The sequence below is a fragment of the Falco cherrug genome, chromosome 4 (assembly GCF_023634085.1).
Source record: "Falco cherrug isolate bFalChe1 chromosome 4, bFalChe1.pri, whole genome shotgun sequence".
Lineage (NCBI taxonomy): Eukaryota > Metazoa > Chordata > Aves > Falconiformes > Falconidae > Falco > Falco cherrug.
In genome coordinates this window covers 16,531,563-16,551,245 of record NC_073700.1, presented here as the reverse complement: position 1 = coordinate 16,551,245, position 19,683 = coordinate 16,531,563, and the positions used below count along the sequence as shown (strand labels likewise).

Below are 19,683 nucleotides of genomic sequence, written 5' to 3'. Positions count from 1 at the left end.
CATTGTAAGGGTTTATCCTACAGCAAACAAACAGGCGTTTCAGCTTATTTTATTTCTGTCCTGTACTGTAGCAGATATTTTTCAGCCAGTTTCTATCCGGGGAGTCAAATCTTCAGATGAAAGCAAATCCAGGGCACATTGCAGCCTAGAGACTGTGCTCATCTCTGAGCAAGCGCCACGTTTAGGGCCCAAGCTACAAGCTGGTGCCCATAGGCACGTGCACCTGAGATCTGCTCTCTTCCTTAACAAAGCAATGCGACAAGCCTGCCTTCGTGGACAAAAAGTGTTACACATGCTGCAGAGCCAGTGTCCTATGGGCTGCGTGCAGAACCCCACGGCAGCTTGATTTTGCTCTCTCCCTATATCACTTTCCCTAAGGTGGTTCATAAGGATGTCTAAAAAAGCAGGATGAGCTCACGGTGTGTCTTGAGACAACCTTGTTCTGCTATTAGTGAAAGATCTGGAAAAACGCAGTACATCAGTAAATCCAACCCCTTTCCCATAAAGATCATCAGGTGTTTCCCTGCCTGAACAGCACCTGGTGCAGAGAAATATGGCAAGGGAATATTTTAATGATGTACTACGCGTTTTCTTCGTTAAGTCTGTAACCTCTTCTAATCTGTGAGCAATCAGCAATGTTTGGGCTTCCTATAATTGCAGAGATTTAGGCATATGCCAGCAGCTGAGCACATCTGTGTTCAAATCTGCTTTAGGGAGCACTGTTCAGTGGGAGGGATGCCCTGCTCTCATGGGTCCTGGGGACACTGCCATCCACTCTGGTGGGGCCAGACACTCCCCTAGACCTCACGTGTCCAGGGCTTTGGGTAGTCAAACTAGCAAACATACTCCAAAGGGGCACAATTTATACCATAAAAATGGGGGGCGGGGGCTTGCTAAGATAAATTTAAGCCACTTTTCCAAACAAAAGGAAACAAGAGTTATAACTGGAAAACAAAAGTGTAGGCCAGGCCTTGGCAAGTCCTGTGTTATGGCTGAGTGAGGAAAAAAAAAAAAAATTCCAACCAACTTTGGGTTGAGGAATTCATTTTTCTATTTTATTTGCTATTTGAATTTGGAAGTTAACTTTCCCACTTTGTACAGCTGTAGGGAGGTTTGAGTTTTCCCTTGTGTTTTTCCCCATTGCCTGTCTCCTCCCCTGCCACAGCTCTCCAGGAAATCAGATAAGCAGCTTTGTCAAAACCCGATGCTGTTTGGCACCAAGAAACAGGGAATATTCAGCAGAAAGCTGTTGTCCTAAGTCTTCTTCCCATAAATTGCTCTTGTGGACTCAGCACCTTGCCTTTACTTCTCCATTTAAGGGTGCAGAGAAAGAAAAATACGGGGGTGACAGACAAAAAGTAAAGAAGTTCAATTTTATTTGATTGCAAAGTCTGCTGCGTTTTGCGTGTGGTTGAGAAATAAGTACGCCTGAGTCCTGTCGTCCAGGCTGGTCGCTGTTGGTTGTCTCGTAATGCAAAAGCAACGCAAACCCATCTTTCCCACCTCTCCTTCGCACACAGCACTGCCGGTTTGGGATGTGCGTGCCCAAAGAGCGAGAGGCGCCAGTGATAGACGGAGCCTGGGGGACGTGGAGCCCTTTTGGGACCTGCTCAAGAACCTGTGGCGGTGGCATAAAGACGGCGATACGAGAGTGCAACAGGCCTGAGTAAGTGCACGGGGGGGAAGTGTGGGTGGGTGAAACGGGGGAAAGCAGCTGGGTTGCCCAGATGGGCTGAAATCCCCTTTGGCTGTCCGCAGCCCATGCGTGCCCCAGGGACTGGTGGCTTTGCCCTGGAGATGGGTGGCTTTGCCTGGCACGGATGAGGCAGCATGGGAACCGAGGAGGAGCCAGTCGCAGGTTTGGTTTGTGGGAAAAGTGCACTAAAAAGGGATCCGTTCAGCGGAGAGAGAAGGAAAAAGCTAATATCTGTGTGTATTTATCGCCTTCTGTTTTCCTGGGGAGGCACAGCTGGGGTCCATTTCCAAAGGTGGTCTTTTTGCACCAAAGTTGTGGATCAGAAAGGAGGGAGAAGGGAAGGAACCCTGTTTTTACGCCTGCTTTGGCTGCTTTTGCAGCTGTTCCTACAGGCTAGATCCTTTATACAAGTTTTCTACCATTTTACTCCTGCTTTGGCTGGTTTTGCAGCTTTTGGCTGCTTTTGCAGCTGATCCTTTCTACAGTTACATGTCAGCTGGTGCAGACTAGCCAAACCTCAGCAGAAATCTGTGCCCCATTAAAAAGTGGCACTCAAAAATATTTGCTGTCAGCCTGGAATGCGAAATGCTGCACCCTTTGAATTGGCAGGGAATTTTGTCATGGACTTCAAGGAGATAAATGTGTGGCCAGCAAAATATTAGTAATAGGTTGAGCAACTGGTATGAAAACAGCCTGTTTGCATAAATCACAAACTGTGCTGGTTTCTGTTTAACTGCTTCCTTTCAGCCCATGCAAGCAAGGAGCAGTGGGCAGGATGCTTTCTGGGCTCTCATTTGGGACTGAGACATGGAGAGAGAGGTCTGTGGAGCTGGTTGGTCTGAAGGGTCTTAAAAAGATTGAGCAGGCTCCTTCCACTTTCTCATCATTGGTGTTGGATGGCTTATTGCCAAGGGAATTGCCATTAGTGATGTGCCAGTGACAGTTTCACCACTGCTAATGAGAGAAGAGAGAGCTTGTAGCTGCGGGCACCGGTGGTGAGGTGATGGGAGAAGCTGGCTCAGGTGCTGGGACAAGCGTTGAAAGAGAAGGCTTAAAGCTAAGGGAGTAGTTCACCAGCAAGTTAATTAAAACGACACACAAGCACAAAGGAGTTCTCCTCTCCTTGTGCTGAGTCAGCACATGCCATATGGTCTTCCAGTAGCCATGGAGACACAAAAATAAAATATCTTTCCACATGCAAAAATAGCTCTGCTGCTGAACCTTTGCATGCTGTCATTGAGATGTATTCCCATCTTATGGAGGGGCATCTGTTTGGACTGATAGCCTTTTGTGATAGAAAAATCTCCTTTATCCTAAAGGTTAGCCAAGGGATTTTAAATTCCATCTTCTCTTATACCTTGTGTTTGTATCTTGGCGTTTCATAGGACTGTATCTTTGGCTGGGATTTGCAAAAGCACCTAAATACGCTCGGCACCAAGCTGCCTGTGAAATCCCCTGTGCTTAGCATTAATAGCGGGTATTTTCCAGGCCCCTTTTGAGAGCTGTGGAGCTGGCACTGGCGTCTTCTCCAATTCATCGCAGTGTCTCTGCGAGGAGTCGTCTGTCCTAGCACCATCCACAGAGCTTTATACTGACTCTGTGTGTTGTCCCTGTAATTTGACATCGTAGCATGAGCTCCCACCATCTGCGTCCCCATTAGTGGGGCTGCTGAGATGATCCAAGTGGATGAGATTTGCTGGGTACTCTCCTGCCTCTCCCGCTTTTCAAAGTACTTCAAAATACACAGTTTCTCCTCTGTTGTAGAAGGCAGCAAAACCGACCCAGGTACCTTGAGTAAGGTCTGAAATAGTTTTCAATAAGGTTTTTTGTATTCAAAGTTGGGTTAGCTTTTTAAAGCTTTTTCTGTCCCTGAGGATCTGGGGTGGGATCTTGCATACAAGTAAAATATCGTGTTAAATCTGGCATTGAAAATGACCCCCACCCCCGTCATGGTACAGAAAATAAGGCTGCAGCTCCTGCCTCTGTAATGTGCTCCGACACCCACCCAGACGAGCATCCTGCAGGGCTGTAGAAAGAGCTGTAATCCTCTGAAATGACAGCAGACTGTGTTTTGACATACGCTGAAGGAATGTATCAGCTAACCAGACCAGACCCTTCCCACCAAGATTGCCCACTTGGGAATTTGAGGCTGGTTGGTACAGACAAAGCCCACAAAGACACAGCCACGGCTGTGGTGTATCACATTTGAGGGTCTGTGGTGCAAGCCCTGGTTTTCAAGGCAAGGCATAGCTGCAGAATTATGGGGAAAAGGCATATTTTGTAAGATGTCAATACCAGGAGCCCTGTTTTCAGGATGGGGGGAGTGTTATCTCTGGATGCGACTTGGATCACATCTGCATCTTAGTCCATCACAAAAGTATCCACCTGTGCTGAAAGCTGCCTGAGCTTGACATGTAAACACATTTATGGGTAACTGTGCAGGCCACCGGCAGCACACACGGCAATTCCTAGTCCCAGGGCTCCCCCGGATGCTGCAAAGGACATCTCAGACTGATCTGTGCATGCTAGAGCTTCACAGATTTATTTTTATCTGCAGTCAGCGGATGAGCACGGGTGTATAAGCAGATATGCAGATGAACACGTCTCCCACAGTTAATTCTCCAGGGGTCTTTCACTGTGCCGGTCTGAGTGCCCCTAGGCAGAGCTGCTGCCCCTGGGGCTGAGCACGTGCAAGGCACCCCCAGAGCAGTGCTGCCTGGCGAGGTGCCCGTACCTTCTGCTGCTGGGCTGCCCAGAGCTGGGTGCTGCCTCAGGGTCTGCAAATGGAATTGTTCATTGCAGATGCTGCCTTGAGCATTGCGTATTTAAGACCTCTTGGGGTGGGAGTGGGGAGAAGACCCCACTGTCCCCCAGGCCTGTCTGCTTGTGCTGGGAGGGATGCAGCAAAGCTAGGCTGCGTGCAGGAACTTGTAAGGGGAATGATGCTGGGTTGAAAGTGGGTCCACACTGGCTGTTGATCAAATAGATGATCTGGAGAGAAGGGAAACTGAGGCAGAATAAGGAGGTTTCTATGCGTGCACTGCTTTCCCTCTCACCTCTGCGGTACGTTGTTGATGATTATCCATAAAAATGTAACGTAGTGGGAAGTATTTCATATTTCTCTCTGACACTGAAAATCGATGTTATATGAGGCTGGCTTATTTTTCAGGGTCAGCTCTTTCTGTTTACTCAGACTCTGTGAAAAGCAATACTGGTTTAAAAACACTGTAAAACTGTCAGGGTGGTTTGGGGCTGTTTTGAAATGTCAAAAGTGTGAGTGTGTTTCAGCCCCAAACACTGGCTGCGGGGAGATTTACTGCCAGAGTTACGAAGCTGACAGTCTGCAATGTGATGGCAAGTTTTAGCATCCTTCATTTTGTGGTGTGTTCAGTGTTATCTCAACCTCAGGGGTCATGTCTAAAGAAAAGAAAGCTATACAGTAGCTTAGGCTGTTTGGATTTTGTTAGACACACCCTTTAAAAAAAAAAAAAAAAAAGGGTCCAGTGTGTTGTTTCTTAACTAACTTAATATTTAAAAGTCTCATTTAAATTAAATTCATTTACATTGGAAGCAATGTGGTTACCATAAAAATGTTGTAATTGGAATTTTTTTTAAAGAAATGCCCTGTTAGAGGTTTGCGTAACATAGAGCCTTTGTCAAACTGCAGCAGTCCTGCTGTGGTATAAATGCTGTCAAAGTGAGAATGATGAATCCTGTTAACTCCCTCATGAACGATTCGGACTCACCGAGGGCTGCAGTGTGCTGCTGCCACACCTCAGAAGTTTCCCCATGTGCTGCGTAGTTCGATGGTAGCACCATCCCTTTGTAGCTGGAGGTAGATAATGTGCCTGCATGGGCACAGTCTGCAGGGTGGGCTCCAGTGGTGGTACCCTAGCAGTCACCACATCTCTGCAAGGCAGGAGGAGTCTGGGATGCATCCGCAGGGGCTGCTGTGCCGGGTTAGCTCTGGAGTGGTCCCGAGTGTAATCAGCTAAATGAATTCAAGTTGTTTGTCATACCGAGGCAGAGAATAGACTAAATCAGTAGAAACTGGCTTTAGACTTGCTCCACTAGGAACTGGTATAAAATCAGTCTGTAAACAGGAATCTGCACAGGGCATCATGCGGTTGTTTGGGCTTTTTATCACTGGTATTTGCTTAATTGCAAGCATCAGAAACCTTTGCAAGCGACACGTTTAGTTTTCAGATGGTATGTGAGCTGATGTTACCAGCTGTTGCTCCGGGCTGTGCCTAAAGACAAATCATACCCATTGGCATTTAGGATAGGACTTGAGGGGTCTGCACCATGGCAGTATGTTTCTCAGTGAGGAAAGGATGCTGGCAGGAAAAATCCCATTTGCATAGCTGGTGGTGCTCTGCATCTCACCTGCGGCTGCTGGAGGAGTCTGGGGTGTGAAGCCTGCCTGCCCTTCCCCATTTGGCAGATAATTTTTTGGCAAGTGCAAGCTGCTCTTTGCCCCTGTCTCCCCATTTATTTTACAAGACCTCTGATGCTTCAGTCACAAATAGTTTTCAAACATAAGAATGAAGAATTGTTATTTATGGCAGAAAAAGCACTGCTGGGCTTCCTAGGTGGTTGATGGGCAGAGATGCTAAAAAATTGACTCACTGTGTATAGAGACCCTCGTACGTGTGCAGGGAGTTTCTGTCTCTGTTATGTTAGGAGATGCTGGCTGCATGGAATGAGGAGAGCTTACGGTGGGCATCTCAGTGCTAAGGGCAGGGGTAGTTCCCATTTATCACCGTTAGTTCACATTTTGGAGGGTTTCCCAGTGTGCAGACCAGCTTCCTTCCCAAGGAGGCTCAAAGGGAATATGTGCTTTGCCAGCATCCCTGGGGCACCGATGGGCATCTGGTCCCAGCATGAGGCAGAGCCGATCCCAAAGAAAAGCCCTGAAAGGCAGGAGGTGTGGGCACCAGGACTTCAGCACCCAGCAAGTCCCTTTTCTGGTCTGCACTTCTTGCTAGCACAGACACTTGTTTTTGCTCAGGGGCTGGGAAAGACTTAGGTTTAGCAGTTATTTTTCAGCAGAGGCTGGAGCTGAGCAAAAATGTTGTCCTGAGCTTCAAGGGCCACAACACAGTCAGGACACAGTAGCTCTGGCTGCTTGGGATGCTCTTGCCCTCCACTGGCTCCTCTGAAGCCATCTGTTAAGGGGAGAGGCTGGGGCGAACCTCGGCCGGTGGAGGCTTTCCCATGCTGATGGCCAAGATGCATGTTAACTGCATCTCCCTTGAGTGCAGGTCTTAGCTGGTGTAATTATCCAAAAAGGAAAAATTATAACTTTGCCCAAGTTGACCCTGGCAACATTTCATCCAGATTGCAATACCTTTCCTTCTGTAACATCAGGGAAAGGAAAGCTTCTTGGGCAGTGCTGCAGCTTTTACTATGCATATTAATGGTGGTAGCTGGTAGAAGCCACCATGCCCTCCCAATTTCATCTGAAGTTTCAGGAGAGAGCAGCAGAGGCAGTGGTTGGTTGGTTGTTTTTTTTTTGGAACATTTAAAGCACAGTGCATCCTTCTTTATTTTATTATTGCAATTCATTATATATGTGGAACGCTGCACATAGATGGGCATATGGAATTTTACCTGAGTTCCTAGAAGAAATGTCCTTTGAAAGGACAGTAAATAGGATAGCTTGTATCCCAAGGGAGATTTATTCGTAGCATTACCATAGCTGAAAATAAGTCCTCACCAAAAAAGCACCTTCTGCTAGGCTCCCCCAATGCAGTCCACGTGCCACTTGTGCCCATGCTCCTTGGCTGGGACGAGGGGCTTTTTCAGTCCCCAAAGTGAGCTGTGACCTGCCAAAGGCTCTGTCTACATATAAGGACAAAAGTAGTTCTATGACTAGAGCCCTGAACCTGGGAGTCAGGAAAGTCAAAATGACAATTTCTCCTAGGCTTATCCACTTGGCCTTTATGTGGCTTAGAAGATATCACTTTCCCCAGTTTATACCGGAGTCATCCTACTATAAAATGGGGGTATTTACTGGCTGCCTTTAGTGCTTTCTGGAATACACGGAGATAAAGTTGTTTAAAAGTGTCTAGCATTACCATTTCTACCATTTTGGGCTAGAAATCCTGAAGGACTAAGTGCTGCCTGGCCTTTCAGCCTCTGCAGGGAAGCCCTTTCTCCTTTCTGCTGTGAGTTTAATTATTTGCAACCCACTAGATCAGATGCACACTCTCAGCTACCAAATCAATAGGATTGATGGAGTTGTGGATGGTCCCAAATGGGATGCTGCGGTATGAAACTAAATCTTCAGATGGGGAGGGAGATGATGTCCTTCCTTGCTGGCTTCTCTCACTATTGCTGCATTTGAGAGCAAGTATTCCCTTTTTCATCCCTTTTTAGCATCACATATATTGTCTTTTTTTTAGACACTTGCATGACCTCTCCTGCTTGTCAGCCTGGGGTATTAATTAAAAGACACGCACAAAGACAGAGCCCACAAAATGGGTCTTGCAAATCCTGACTGTGCTGAGCAGGTTGCAGAATTGCATTTGCATCTTGTTTCCAGCCTGATCTTGTTCCTGCAGGCCTAAAAATGGTGGGAAATACTGCGTGGGTCGTCGAATGAAGTTTAAATCCTGCAACACTGAACAGTGCTCAAAGCTGAAGAAGGATTTTCGGGATGAGCAGTGTGCCGACTTTGATGGAAAGCACTTCAATATCAACGGGCTGCCCACAAACGTGCGCTGGGTTCCCAAATACAGCGGCAGTAAGTGGCGGGGGGGATGCAGATCCTGCCTCCTGCATCACCACGTCGGGGTGATGGCATTCGGATAACGTGCTTCTGGTTTTCCTCCTTCCCATCCCCAGTCCTGATGAAGGATCGGTGCAAGCTGTTCTGCCGAGTGGCGGGAAATACAGCATATTACCAGCTGCGGGATCGCGTCATCGACGGGACGCCCTGTGGCCCCGACACAAATGACATCTGTGTGCAGGGCCTTTGCCGGGTAATTATTTTCCCTCCTCCTCAGTGAAGGGTGATTTGCAGTTCTGCATGGCAGGCTGGCGCTCCTGTACGTTGCTGCACCCCGTCGTTGGCATGCTCGCTTTGCTCAGGGGCTGCCAGCAGCATCTGCAGGCTCCGTGAGCCCCGGCTTGTTGTGCCAACCTCCAGATTTGCAGGAAAGTCACACGTGGAATCGCAGAATCATTCAGGTTGGAAAAGACCTTTAAGATCATGGAGTCCAACTGTTAGCTTAGCACTGCCAAGTCCACCACTAACCCATGTCCCAAAGCACCACATCTGCACATTTTTTTAAACACCCCCAGGGATGGTGACTCCACCACCTCCCTGGGCAGCCTGTGCCAGTGCTTGACCACCTTTTCAGTGAAGACATTTTTCCCAATATCCAATCTAAACCTCTCTTGGTGAAACTTGAGGCTGTTCCCTTTTGTCCTATCACTTGTTACTTGGGAGAAGAGACCAACACCCACCTCACTACACCCCCGTTTCAGGTAGTTGTGGAGAGTGATCAGGTCCCCCCTGAGCCTCCTTTTCTCTAGGCTGAACCACCCCTGTTCGCTTGGCTGGTTCTTATAAGACTTGTGCTCCAGACCCTTCACCAGCTCCGTTGCTCTTCTTTGGACACACTCAAGTGTAGGGTGTGTGTACGTCTGCCCTACGTTACCGAGGGCTGTGGGGCGCTGAGCCGGAATCCAAGTGATCCTTCCTTCTGTGGTCTGCCCTGGTTCTTCTCGGTCAGACCCCGGAGCACTTGACATTTCCATTCACAATTATTTTTCACACGTTTCTCTATGGGAACAATTGATGCAAAAAATTTTCTCTAGCGAAAGCATGGCTTGGTGCAAATGGCAGTTGTGATTCTTGCTTTGTAAAAAAGATTTTTGTTTGAAAATGGTATGGGATGGCCACACTGTAAATGAGTGGGAAAATGTGGGGAGGCAAAACAATTTGTCTCATGGCAGCCTTTTGCATACACAGCTTTTGTGTGTCTTAATTGGGAGGTTTGTAAATGCTGTTCTGGTCTGTATTTGCTCAATCTAGTTTTTCAATTTTTCTCTCAAAGCAAGCTGGATGCGATCATGTGCTGAATTCAAAAGCAAGAAGAGATAAATGTGGTGTTTGTGGTGGGGATAATTCTTCATGCAAAACTGTTGCAGGCACATTTAACACGGTGCATTATGGTAAGAATCTGTTGCTAAAAACTTTATAGTAAAAAATGTGGGTCTATAAAAGCCATTACCACACTTAATCTACAAAAACACTGATAAAAAATGCAAAATCCTTCTAGCTATAGCATATTCCATTTTATAACTATTTATGCTATCCCTAAATGAAAAGTATCAGCTTGTGTAATGTGAGGTAATTTTGCTGATTTCCCTTCCCCCCATAAAAAGCAAATGAAATGCCTGTATAATAGCCTTGACTTTCTGTTAAATCTTTTCTAGGCTATAATGTTGTGGTCCGCATCCCAGCTGGTGCAACCAATATTGATGTGCGTCAGCACAGTTACTCAGGGAAACCAGAGGATGACAACTACCTGGGTGAGTTGCAGTCCTTCTTTCAGTCCAGAAATCTGCTTTATTGTGGTGATACATCTACTGGCTGCTCTCTGCTAGGGAGAATGAAGAATTCATTTAAGGGAGACGTTTTCTTATCAGGAATTTATCTCTGATGTCTACCAAACATTCAGCCTTATCTTGTTCCTGCTTTATGTTCACGCCATCCTTAATGCAAAGTTTGGGAGGTTCACAGGTTGTAAGAAATATCTCCTTAGAGAGTGTCTCCGGGGCTGAGAGGGTCTGTCGAGCCTGGGCTGTGGGTGTTTGCTGAGGCACAAAGCTGGGAACTGAACAGTCTTCTGAGTTCTGCTGGAGTCTCCTCCTCGCAACTTAACACATCTCTGCTGTCACCGTGACTTGGCTAGGGCGTAAATATGCCATACTCTGAAAGTTGTGTGCGCGAATAAATCCAAAGAGAAATTATTTTCTAGTCCTCTGAGAATAATAATTCTGATTTCACTTAGACTGAGCCCTTCTTGTACCCGCCCGACAACGATAAGTAACTGAAAAGAAATACCTTGCACCAAAGATATTGGTTTGATTTAAACCTAACAATAGCTTGACCTTTGGCTGTTACACGTTCATAGCCAGTTTTCTCTAATCTGTGAGTATGCTGCTAGCAGCAGATGAAAATGCTCGTGGTGCTGCATTAGCCCAGGCTGCTGCATGCACATACAACGTTTAGCATGGCCACGTGTCTCTTTTCCACCATGCTGATCAGTGATTCACCCCATCAAGAGCTCTCTTTGGGCTCAGTAGCAGAGATAACATAAATGCACGTTACAACTGATGTTACAGCAGCCAGTGGAAAGCTGGTTTTGCTGTTAAGCCCTGTTTGGGTCCCTCGGAGTCTGTTCAGGTGGCTGATGGAGCAGGGACTCGGGCTGCAGACCCCTGCGGTCCCAGGGAGGCGGCCGCTCTCCCAGCTCTGTTCCTCCTCTTTTGCACACCCCGCGCTTGGCACTGCCAGCTGCGCTCCGGCAGTGCGGGGCCCCGTATTTACACCTCGGAGCAGGGCGCTTCATCTCATGTCGTCTGACAAAATCCCTGCGTTGCTGAGCATTTTTGCAAAACGTGGGGCTTAGCCCAAGTGCTCGCTGTGGCTGGGTACGTTAAAAATAGGGCTAGGCTGGTGGCTGCTAGCTCATCGAAGGTAAAGGAGCTCACTTGAGAAATGAGTAGAGCAGGCTATCATGCACCAAAGGGAAACGGTGCCGATGGCTTTGCTGTCGCCCTGAAATGCCATCCACGTGGCTAGGCCCTTTCTTCATGCAAAAAGCTGAGCAGGTCCTCCCCATCCTCACTCCCAGCCTGGGATGATGCGAGGCTGGCTGTCACTGTGGCCATACTGCCATTCGCCTACAGCCGCCTTGCAACGTTTCTGCGTCTTCACATCAATGACATGAAATGGTGCAGCATGAATGCATATCGCTGCCAAGAAAACCTTACCAAGGTGTGATAGTTTTCCATCCTGGGAGAGGGAGGTACAGTTTGTTATTTATCTTTTCTAGAAAAAATAATCCTCCCCATGTTGTACCTATTCAAACTGGTTCACCCCAGAAGGAGCCCCAAAGAACCTCTCAGTTCTTCTTGGAGGGCCTTTAATCTTCTTCGGAAGCAACGAAGTCAAATCTTCTTTAATGTTGCTTTAATATTGCTGGGAAAGCATCTCTTCACATTAGGCCTGACTAGAAGCAAATGAGAAGTGTGCATGTGTCCACTTATTTTGCAGCTCACTGAGTGTGAAATCTTGGGCCCTCAGTACTGTGAACATTGTAGTTGCTTAACAATTTAGGAGGAATTTGATGTTGTCATCAAGTCCAAGACGTGTACCTACTGTTGTAGGAGATACAGTAAACGGGAAGGAATCTTTTAATGACTTTTACTACTGCCTAATGACATTAAAGCCTCCAAAGTGTGGAACTTGGTTGAGTATAGCGTCTGCTTTGTGAGTTTTTCTCTATGTCTGTTTCCTACCGAGCAGTGTTTTGCTTCATTATCTCTCCTCATTCAGTGTAAAAACCTTCCCTTTGGTGTTTTGGTGTTAAGTCTAGATTTTTCAGTACAGAGGCTTTGTAGTAATGTAGCTGTGATGGGTGAAATGGTGGGGAAACTAACTTAGGAAATTAGCTACATAATCGCATTAGTGTGAAGTTGTGCAGCAGACTGCTGTTTTCAGGAAACCGTTCCTTTTATAAAGCATTTAGGCTCTAAGCCTTCAGTGCTTTCCACATACCTTAAGATTCGGAATAATAAAAAGTACAGGAGGAGGAGGAGGGAGAGGGAGAGAGAGGGGGAGATACTGACCAAACTCCCTGTAATTCTTTACTAGAAAATGACGCTTGGGCAATTAGGGTACATACATTTACCCTAAGAACACACCTGGAAGCCACAGGGAAGCCACCCTATCTGCACGGCTAATAGAAAGGTTTGGCCAGTATTAGTTCTGTGGTACACAAGGGGCTACAGACTGTGTGCGCCGTGTACAGCAGCCGGCTCGGCGTGCCTTTTGGGTATCTGTCTGCCTTGGGTTATGGGTGAAGTATTTAGCAACAACTTCAGGCACTCAGCCTTTATTTTAATGAGGCTCTCCAGGGGAAAAAGGAGAAGGCACAACGTCTGTAAGAGCTCTGCTGCTCTCTTTACATCCTTTCTGCTTGAGAGTTCCAGTGGGCTTTTCCTCCCACCCCAGTGAAAAGGAGCACTGAGAGCGCATGACCCACGTTGTTATGTACGTATGAGTTAATTCTGCCTCTTTAGTTCTTGTTTTTTGCACTTATGCAGCCTTATCTAACAGTCAAGGAGACTTTATATTAAATGGAGACTTTGTCGTCAGTATGTTTAAAAGGGAAATCAAAGTTGGGAATGCTGTGATCGAATACAGTGGATCGGATAATACTATTGAAAGGATTAATTCTACAGATCGGATTGAGCAAGAAATAACACTTCAGGTGAAGTATATGTTGTGCGTGTGGAAATGTCTGCCCAGCATTATTGGTCTGATAAGAGTGGGCAGCAAAGTGTGTTGGTTTACTCTGCTTCATCTTTTTTCCTGCCAGGTTTTATCAGTCGGCAATTTGTACAATCCTGACGTTCGTTACACGTTTAATATCCCCATTGAGGACAAACCTCAGCAGTTTTACTGGAATCCATATGGCCCGTGGCAGCCCTGCAGTAAGCTCTGCCAAGGTGGGTGCTTGGGAAGGCTTAGTTTTGGGTTCACCTGGGATCTGGGCACTGCTGTCAAATCCCTCTGTGTCTGATTTCTGTGAGATTCTCACGTTGTGGGTGTGATTGTTTCCCTGGGCTATAGTAGTAGATAGCATCACACAAGCAGGTAACCTAGCACTGCTCTGCTGCTTCGCGGTGCCAGAGCAGGCAGCCCCTCTGAGCCAGGTAAGCCTTGCAACTGGGTTTGCAGTTGAAGGGAGCCCAAGTGCAGGAAAGGTTACGTGGCATTTCGTAAGGCCCCAAAAGGCATCGCTGTCTGGTCTGGGGTCTGGCACCCAGTCGTTGCCACCTGCCAGTGCTGGCCGTGCCAGACACACAGAGCCCATCCTTGCAGGTGCACTGCAGCTCTGCCTGCATCCATCGCCTCTGCACTAAACCCCTTCTGCTCCTCTTAGTCTTAACCTCCTCCCTGTTTCTGAAAGAGATTTAAAAGCTTAATTAAATGCCTCTTAAATGCTACTATGAAAGGAGTAAGAAAAATATCTGACTTGATGGCTTTCCTGTGTGACTCGAACAATGTGCTGGTTTTTTTTCTGTGTAGGAGAACGAAAAAGAAAACCCGTGTGTACGAGAGAGTCGGATCAGCTCATGGTGTCGGACCAGCGATGTGATCGAATTCCCCAGCCTGACCCTGTCACTGAGCTTTGTAACACAGAATGTGAATTAAGGTGCACTCTACTCAGCCATGTGTATACGTTACATCCTATCTTACTCCTCTTTCCTTTCACCTCTCACCATAATTCCTTTTCTCATCAGCCTGTATTAGATTTTAAAAAAAGAAAAGGATTAGCCGTTGCTTCTTTGTCAACCAAGAAGGATTGACATCCACCAGCTGTGTTTTCACAGGCACTTTCCTACATTTTCACATTTCTCTTCTTGAAATAAATTAGCATTAACTATAAAAACCAAATTCACCTAATGTTGAAAAATCTCCCTGTGCAATACAGCACTGAAATTCGCATCTGCCTGGATCGCTCAGCACCATCCTACAAACAGACTGCAAAGGGAAAAAAAAACATGCCTAAAGCAAAAGACTAACTAAGACTTGGATTTATCATCATTTGCTTAAAGCAAAGAATAGGCTTAAAGTGCGGAGCAGGTTTGGGGCTGTCCCCAGACAACTCCTGGCGAGCTGGAGTTGATGGAGCATGGCCTGAATCACCACAACCCATTTTGCTTTAAAAAACAAGCTGTTTTCCTTTCTGGAGCTTAAATATGGTGGCATTAAACGGCTGCTGCTGAAACAATTCAGATGCCGCCTTTCCCGAGGGGCTTCTCTGGCTGTGTTAAACCCGGGGCGGTACAGGGGCTGTACAGGGGCTGTATAGGGGCTGTAGATCGGGTTGTCGCGGTAACAGCTGTTGCCATTGCAACAGGTTGGAAACTTGAGAAGGGTAAATGCAGGAGTTTGAAAAGCAGGCAGGGATGTGAGGGCTCCCTCCATTCAGGAGCTATTAACTCCAAATCCCATTGATCTTATCCTTCTCCTAGCTGCTCTGTTTCCCTCTGCCCGGGCTCTGTGCTCCCTGCACAGGCGCTTGCAGCCGCCCGGGGGTCTCCAGGACCCGCAGGGGATGTCACTGCCTCCTTTCCATGGAGCCACCCCCGTGGGATGAGGGGGCAATCAGCTCCTGTTGACTCCAGCATCTCTTTCCAGAGTTGGGGTCGGGGCTGATGTGCAGCAGGGGCGCATCCCCAGGTGGATGCTTGAGAGCCACCAGTCCCAGCTGCTCATCCCGGGAAGAAGGCAGCAGGATGGGAATCTGTCTGTTGAGAGGGAACACCTCTAACCCCTGCTGACACCTCTGGGGCTCCTGTGTCTTGGAGTGAGTCATTCACTTCGGGGAGCTGAAACTGTTTTGCAGGTGTCCTGCCATGTGGAGCGCCTGTCAAGCCTGGGCAGATCATTTTCCGATGCTGTAATTTTCAGCTGTTAGTTTTTAGAGGCTGAGGTGACACCCCTGCAGGGGAACGTGGGGTACAAAACCTTCAAAGCACTGCTCCCTTGCTTGACCACGGACTCCCCGTGCCGCCCTGCGTGGTGCCACAGGGTCGCAGTGTGGCTTTGCTGCCTGTAAGAGGGACCTGGCTGACAGTTCCTTCCCTGCAAGGAGCCATGCCAACATGAGTCGCCTCAGATTTTTGGAAGCCACAAAACATTGGGAAGTATTACAAAGAGCCAAAACTTCCAGTTCAAGACTGTATATTCCTCATTTATGTCAAACACCCTCGAGCACGTTACTGGCAGAGTCCCAGTGCCCCGCAGCTCATGTTTGCTCTCCCCGGCTCAGGTGGCACGTCGCGAGGAAGAGCGAGTGCACGGCCCAGTGCGGGCTGGGGTACCGCACCCTGGAGATCTTCTGCTCCAAGTACAGCAGGCTGGAGGGGAAGATGGAAAAGGTCGACGACCGCTTCTGCAGCAGCCAGCCCAAGCCAAGCACGAGGGAGAAGTGCACTGGGGACTGTAACATGGGAGGGTGGCGGTACTCAGCCTGGACCGAGGTAAGGGATGCTCGGTGGTACAGCAAACACTGTCTCCTTCTTGCACAGGGGTATGTCGGGCTGTTCAGTTTGCAAACATTGTGTCTCTAAAAGCTGGCTGCAGTGATTCTGCTTCCATTGCTTTTTCTGGGGGACACTAGTCCAAATCAGCCGGGTACTCCTTATTTTCCACTGCAATTAATTTATGCTTTTAAGCATCCCAAGGTCTATCTTGATTATGTTAAGCCCTGCTGGCTGTCTTCTCCCATCAAAGCTGGCACCACTGCCCAGGAGTTGGGGAGAACATGTTACCATCAGCAGAGGACTCTAAATTTGTTTCGTTTACATTTTTTAGTTTTTCCATGAACGAGAAAATCTCTGAATGCAGGCTTGGCACCAAGAGAACGATAAACCTCGGGCTATCTAGGGAGGGCACAGTGAAGAGGGGCTGGTGAGAGGGAATTAATCTCTCCTAAAAAGAGTGAGCAACAGCCTTTTGGAGAACTGAAAGGCAACGCTTGTAAAAGTAATAGTGAGGTTATAACCCGAAATGAATTTGTGAAACTCATTGCCATGAGATTTTATTAAGCTTAGCAAGATTGGCTTTTTAAAGGAATATATAAAGTAACAGCCTGTTACTTAAAGTACAAATTGTTCTTCTGGAGGTTTTCTGCAGTCTCTTCACAGTCCGGACTGCAAAGAGGGAGAAGGCAATAAATGGGCTCTTGGATCATAATAGGGTGGCAGCAAACTATTTACTCGGTGTCTCTCCATCCAGTGCTCCAAGAGCTGTGGCGGGGGCACGCGGCGGCGGCGAGCTATGTGTGTGAACACCTACAACGATGTCCTGGACGACAGCAAGTGCAGTCAGCAGGAGAAGCTGACAGTGCAGCGATGCAGCGACTTCTTGTGCCCCCAGTGGAAAACTGGTGACTGGTCCGAGGTAGGTGCTGGTCACCAGGGTGGGCTCACCCTGCTGCTTGACCACCCTGAGGGGCTGGTACCTGCAAAGATATATCTCTGTCTCTGCTCATCCATTGTGTTCTCTCTGGTGGCACCGTGCCTCCTGCAGAACATCTCCCTGAGCCTGTGCAGAGGGAGGCTTGGGACAGCCAGAAAGTCACTGGTCTTGTCCCTGCTGGTGAGGTGGCTGTTTCCCTCCCTGCAAAGCCACAGGGGGTTAAGTCCTGTCCAATCCTGGAGTAATTTTTCCCCAATTTTTCCAGGGTTCATCTGCTCCTTTGGGAAGAAAAATATCTTCTGCCCTCATTTTCCCTTGAGATTGTCCTCATGAGCCCTGGCAGCTCTGGCTGTCGCTGGAGGGCAGGATTTCACCCTACTGTCTTGCTCAGCTGTCTCCCTGCTGCTTATTACTGATACCTCTCCCACAGCTGCTGGTGTCCTTTGCAACGCGACAAAACCATATCTTGATCGGCTTTTCCCTGCAGCAGGACCAGGGATGCTGGAGAACAGCCTTCAAAGGCTGCGTGTCACCTTTGTGGCCAAATATCTCTCATTTCTGTGAATCACATTCTTTTAGGAAATAGTGAAAGCAATTAAGCAAGTGGGAACAGTGATTGTTCTCTGCAAAATATCTGTCTTTTGGGTCTAGCTGCTGCCAGCCCAAGCCACGCTGGGGCGGTGGAAGAGGCACTGGCAGCTCATGGGAGCTGAGGCCCTTAACATGCACACTCGGGGCTGAGCAGGCTTTTTGCAAGCCTTTGGCACCCCGTTGTGCACAGCTAAAGCCCTGTAGGGCAGTGCTGTGACTTCGCCCTATGTCTCACAGCTGCTGGAAGTCAAGAGCCTTCGTGGTCTTGCTTTGCCTGTGCTGAAGGGTCCCAGCCTGCCTGTGCTGTGGACCAGGTCCTGAGAGCAACCCTGCCTTGTTGCAAGACGCTCACATGTGTTACAGCACATGTGGTCATTAGCTAAAGAGCTGCCTCTCGGCACCAGTTTTTAAGTTGCAACAGGTCTCCAGGTTTATTTTTCAGTGCTGGGGCAGATGCTGAGCCAGCAAGCGCATCCTCGGCACCTCCTGAGCTTGTGCTTTACTCCTCCCAGTGCTTGGTCACCTGTGGCAAAGGGCACAAACACCGCCAGACCTGGTGCCAGTTTGGAGAAGATCGCTTAAACGACAGGTTTTGTGATCCCGAGACGAAGCCGGAGTCAGTGCAGACGTGCCAGCAGCAGGAGTGCGCTTCGTGGCAAGTGGGGCCGTGGGGGCAGGTACTGCAGAGCCGCTGCGGGGCTCCTGGTCCGTGACACCTGGGTGCTGCTGGCCGAGGCTGGGTGCCACCCTTTCATCCATGTTCAGCAGCGTAACTGTGTTAATTGATTTGCACACCAAAGCAGCCCTCTGTTCGCTCGGGTTCAGCGGACGGGCCAGCAATAACAGTACCTGCCCTTTGTGCTAAATTTAATCTCTGTCATACTAAATCGGCTGTGATTTTTCAAAAAAGGGTTTCCAAGGTTACGCTCCTAAATCCATATTTAGGCACGTAAATACGTGGCCTGATTTTCACAGAAAAGCTGCTCCCATTGAATAGCTTTTGTTGCTTTTAATATTTTCCAGTTTCTGGGTTGATGAGGTTTTTTCCTGTTAAAATGCAAGTTGCTCATTTCTCCCAGAGTGTTCTGGCATCTCCTTTTCCACAAAGCTGTTAGCTCTTGACTTAAAAAAAACAACAACAAACCCAGACCAGTTGTCCCAGTCAGACTTAATTTCCCATCAGCAAAATTATTCATTAGTCACTTGTGCTACTTACTGTGGGGCTGAGCAACCAGTTTTAAAGAAGGATATGATGCAGGTTATACCAGACTATGATTTATTGTGTGCAGCGAAGTAAGTCATTTAAATGCTCGCACCTTCATTCCTGAGGAAGCAAGTGAAGCGTGCGAGGCTCTGGTGGGCACAGTGAGTTAAAACTTTGACCTAATTTAAAGCTGAAATGCATGAAGTGGAGAGAAACCAGAAGGGAAACTGTGTTTTATTTTTGCTGCTCATGCTACGTGCCTAAATGCAGGCTGGGCTGATTAATACTTTCTAACCAAAGCAGCTACTCGGACCCAGCAGTTCTTTCTCCCATCTGTCCTCTCCCAGTGCACCATGACTTGTGGCCAAGGGTACCAGATGAGAGCGGTGAAGTGTGTCGTGGGCACCTACGTGTCAGTGGTGGATGATAACGAGTGCAATGCGGCAACGAGGCCAACAGATACCCAGGTAAATCCTGCTGCCCTGTCTCCATTTTTTCTGCCAGCATGTGTACAGAGGCATCCAGGCTGCAGCTTCAGGGGATGTCTTGTCACAGGAAAGGCTTGCCCCGAACACCAGCCCATGCAGAGCAGTATCTGCTGTGTGGCCCTTGGGAAGGTGCAGCACAGCACCCCACTGTTTTGGTAGAAGTGGGAAAGAAGAAAATTCAGAGAGTTCCCATCCAGACCCTCTCCATGTGTTTAACCTGATACTCTGAAGCACCAGATTGCTAAAAAGGCAATGGACAACTTGTTGTGAGAGCATCCAGACTACTTCACAGGTTACAAATTACCTTTGCTTATGGCTTGTATGCATGGAGCTCTGGTCATAGTATGGGATGTGCAAGGGGCTGGCCAGATTCAGAGCTAAAGCTGGTCCCTAATTGCTCGTGAGCTAAAGAAGCAGCAGTAGATGAATATCGGAAGACAACCAGCCACCAGAAGGATGAGACAGTATT

At 48.0% G+C, this 19,683-nt stretch overlaps 1 protein-coding gene across 6 annotated transcripts in view; it reads left to right on the top strand.

Moving 5' to 3' along the window:
- The window catches only part of ADAMTS9 (ADAM metallopeptidase with thrombospondin type 1 motif 9), an 86,204-nt gene that overhangs the window by 23,964 nt on the left and 42,557 nt on the right, over positions 1–19,683 (top strand). For all 6 annotated transcript variants that reach the window (XR_008731769.1, XM_055707381.1, XM_055707382.1 and 3 more), the window contains 12 exons: positions 1,521–1,666; positions 8,263–8,444; positions 8,546–8,682; positions 9,763–9,880; positions 10,145–10,240; positions 13,043–13,209; positions 13,318–13,447; positions 14,031–14,157; positions 15,781–15,991; positions 16,749–16,913; positions 18,035–18,199; positions 19,074–19,193. Coding sequence is in view for 5 of the 6 variants with exons in the window: in XM_055707381.1 (XP_055563356.1) it covers positions 1,521–1,666; positions 8,263–8,444; positions 8,546–8,682; positions 9,763–9,880; positions 10,145–10,240; positions 13,043–13,209; positions 13,318–13,447; positions 14,031–14,157; positions 15,781–15,991; positions 16,749–16,913; positions 18,035–18,199; positions 19,074–19,193 (1,764 nt within the window). In the remaining variant the exon portion in view is untranslated. The remainder of the gene's footprint in view (positions 1–1,520; positions 1,667–8,262; positions 8,445–8,545; positions 8,683–9,762; positions 9,881–10,144; positions 10,241–13,042; positions 13,210–13,317; positions 13,448–14,030; positions 14,158–15,780; positions 15,992–16,748; positions 16,914–18,034; positions 18,200–19,073; positions 19,194–19,683) is intronic.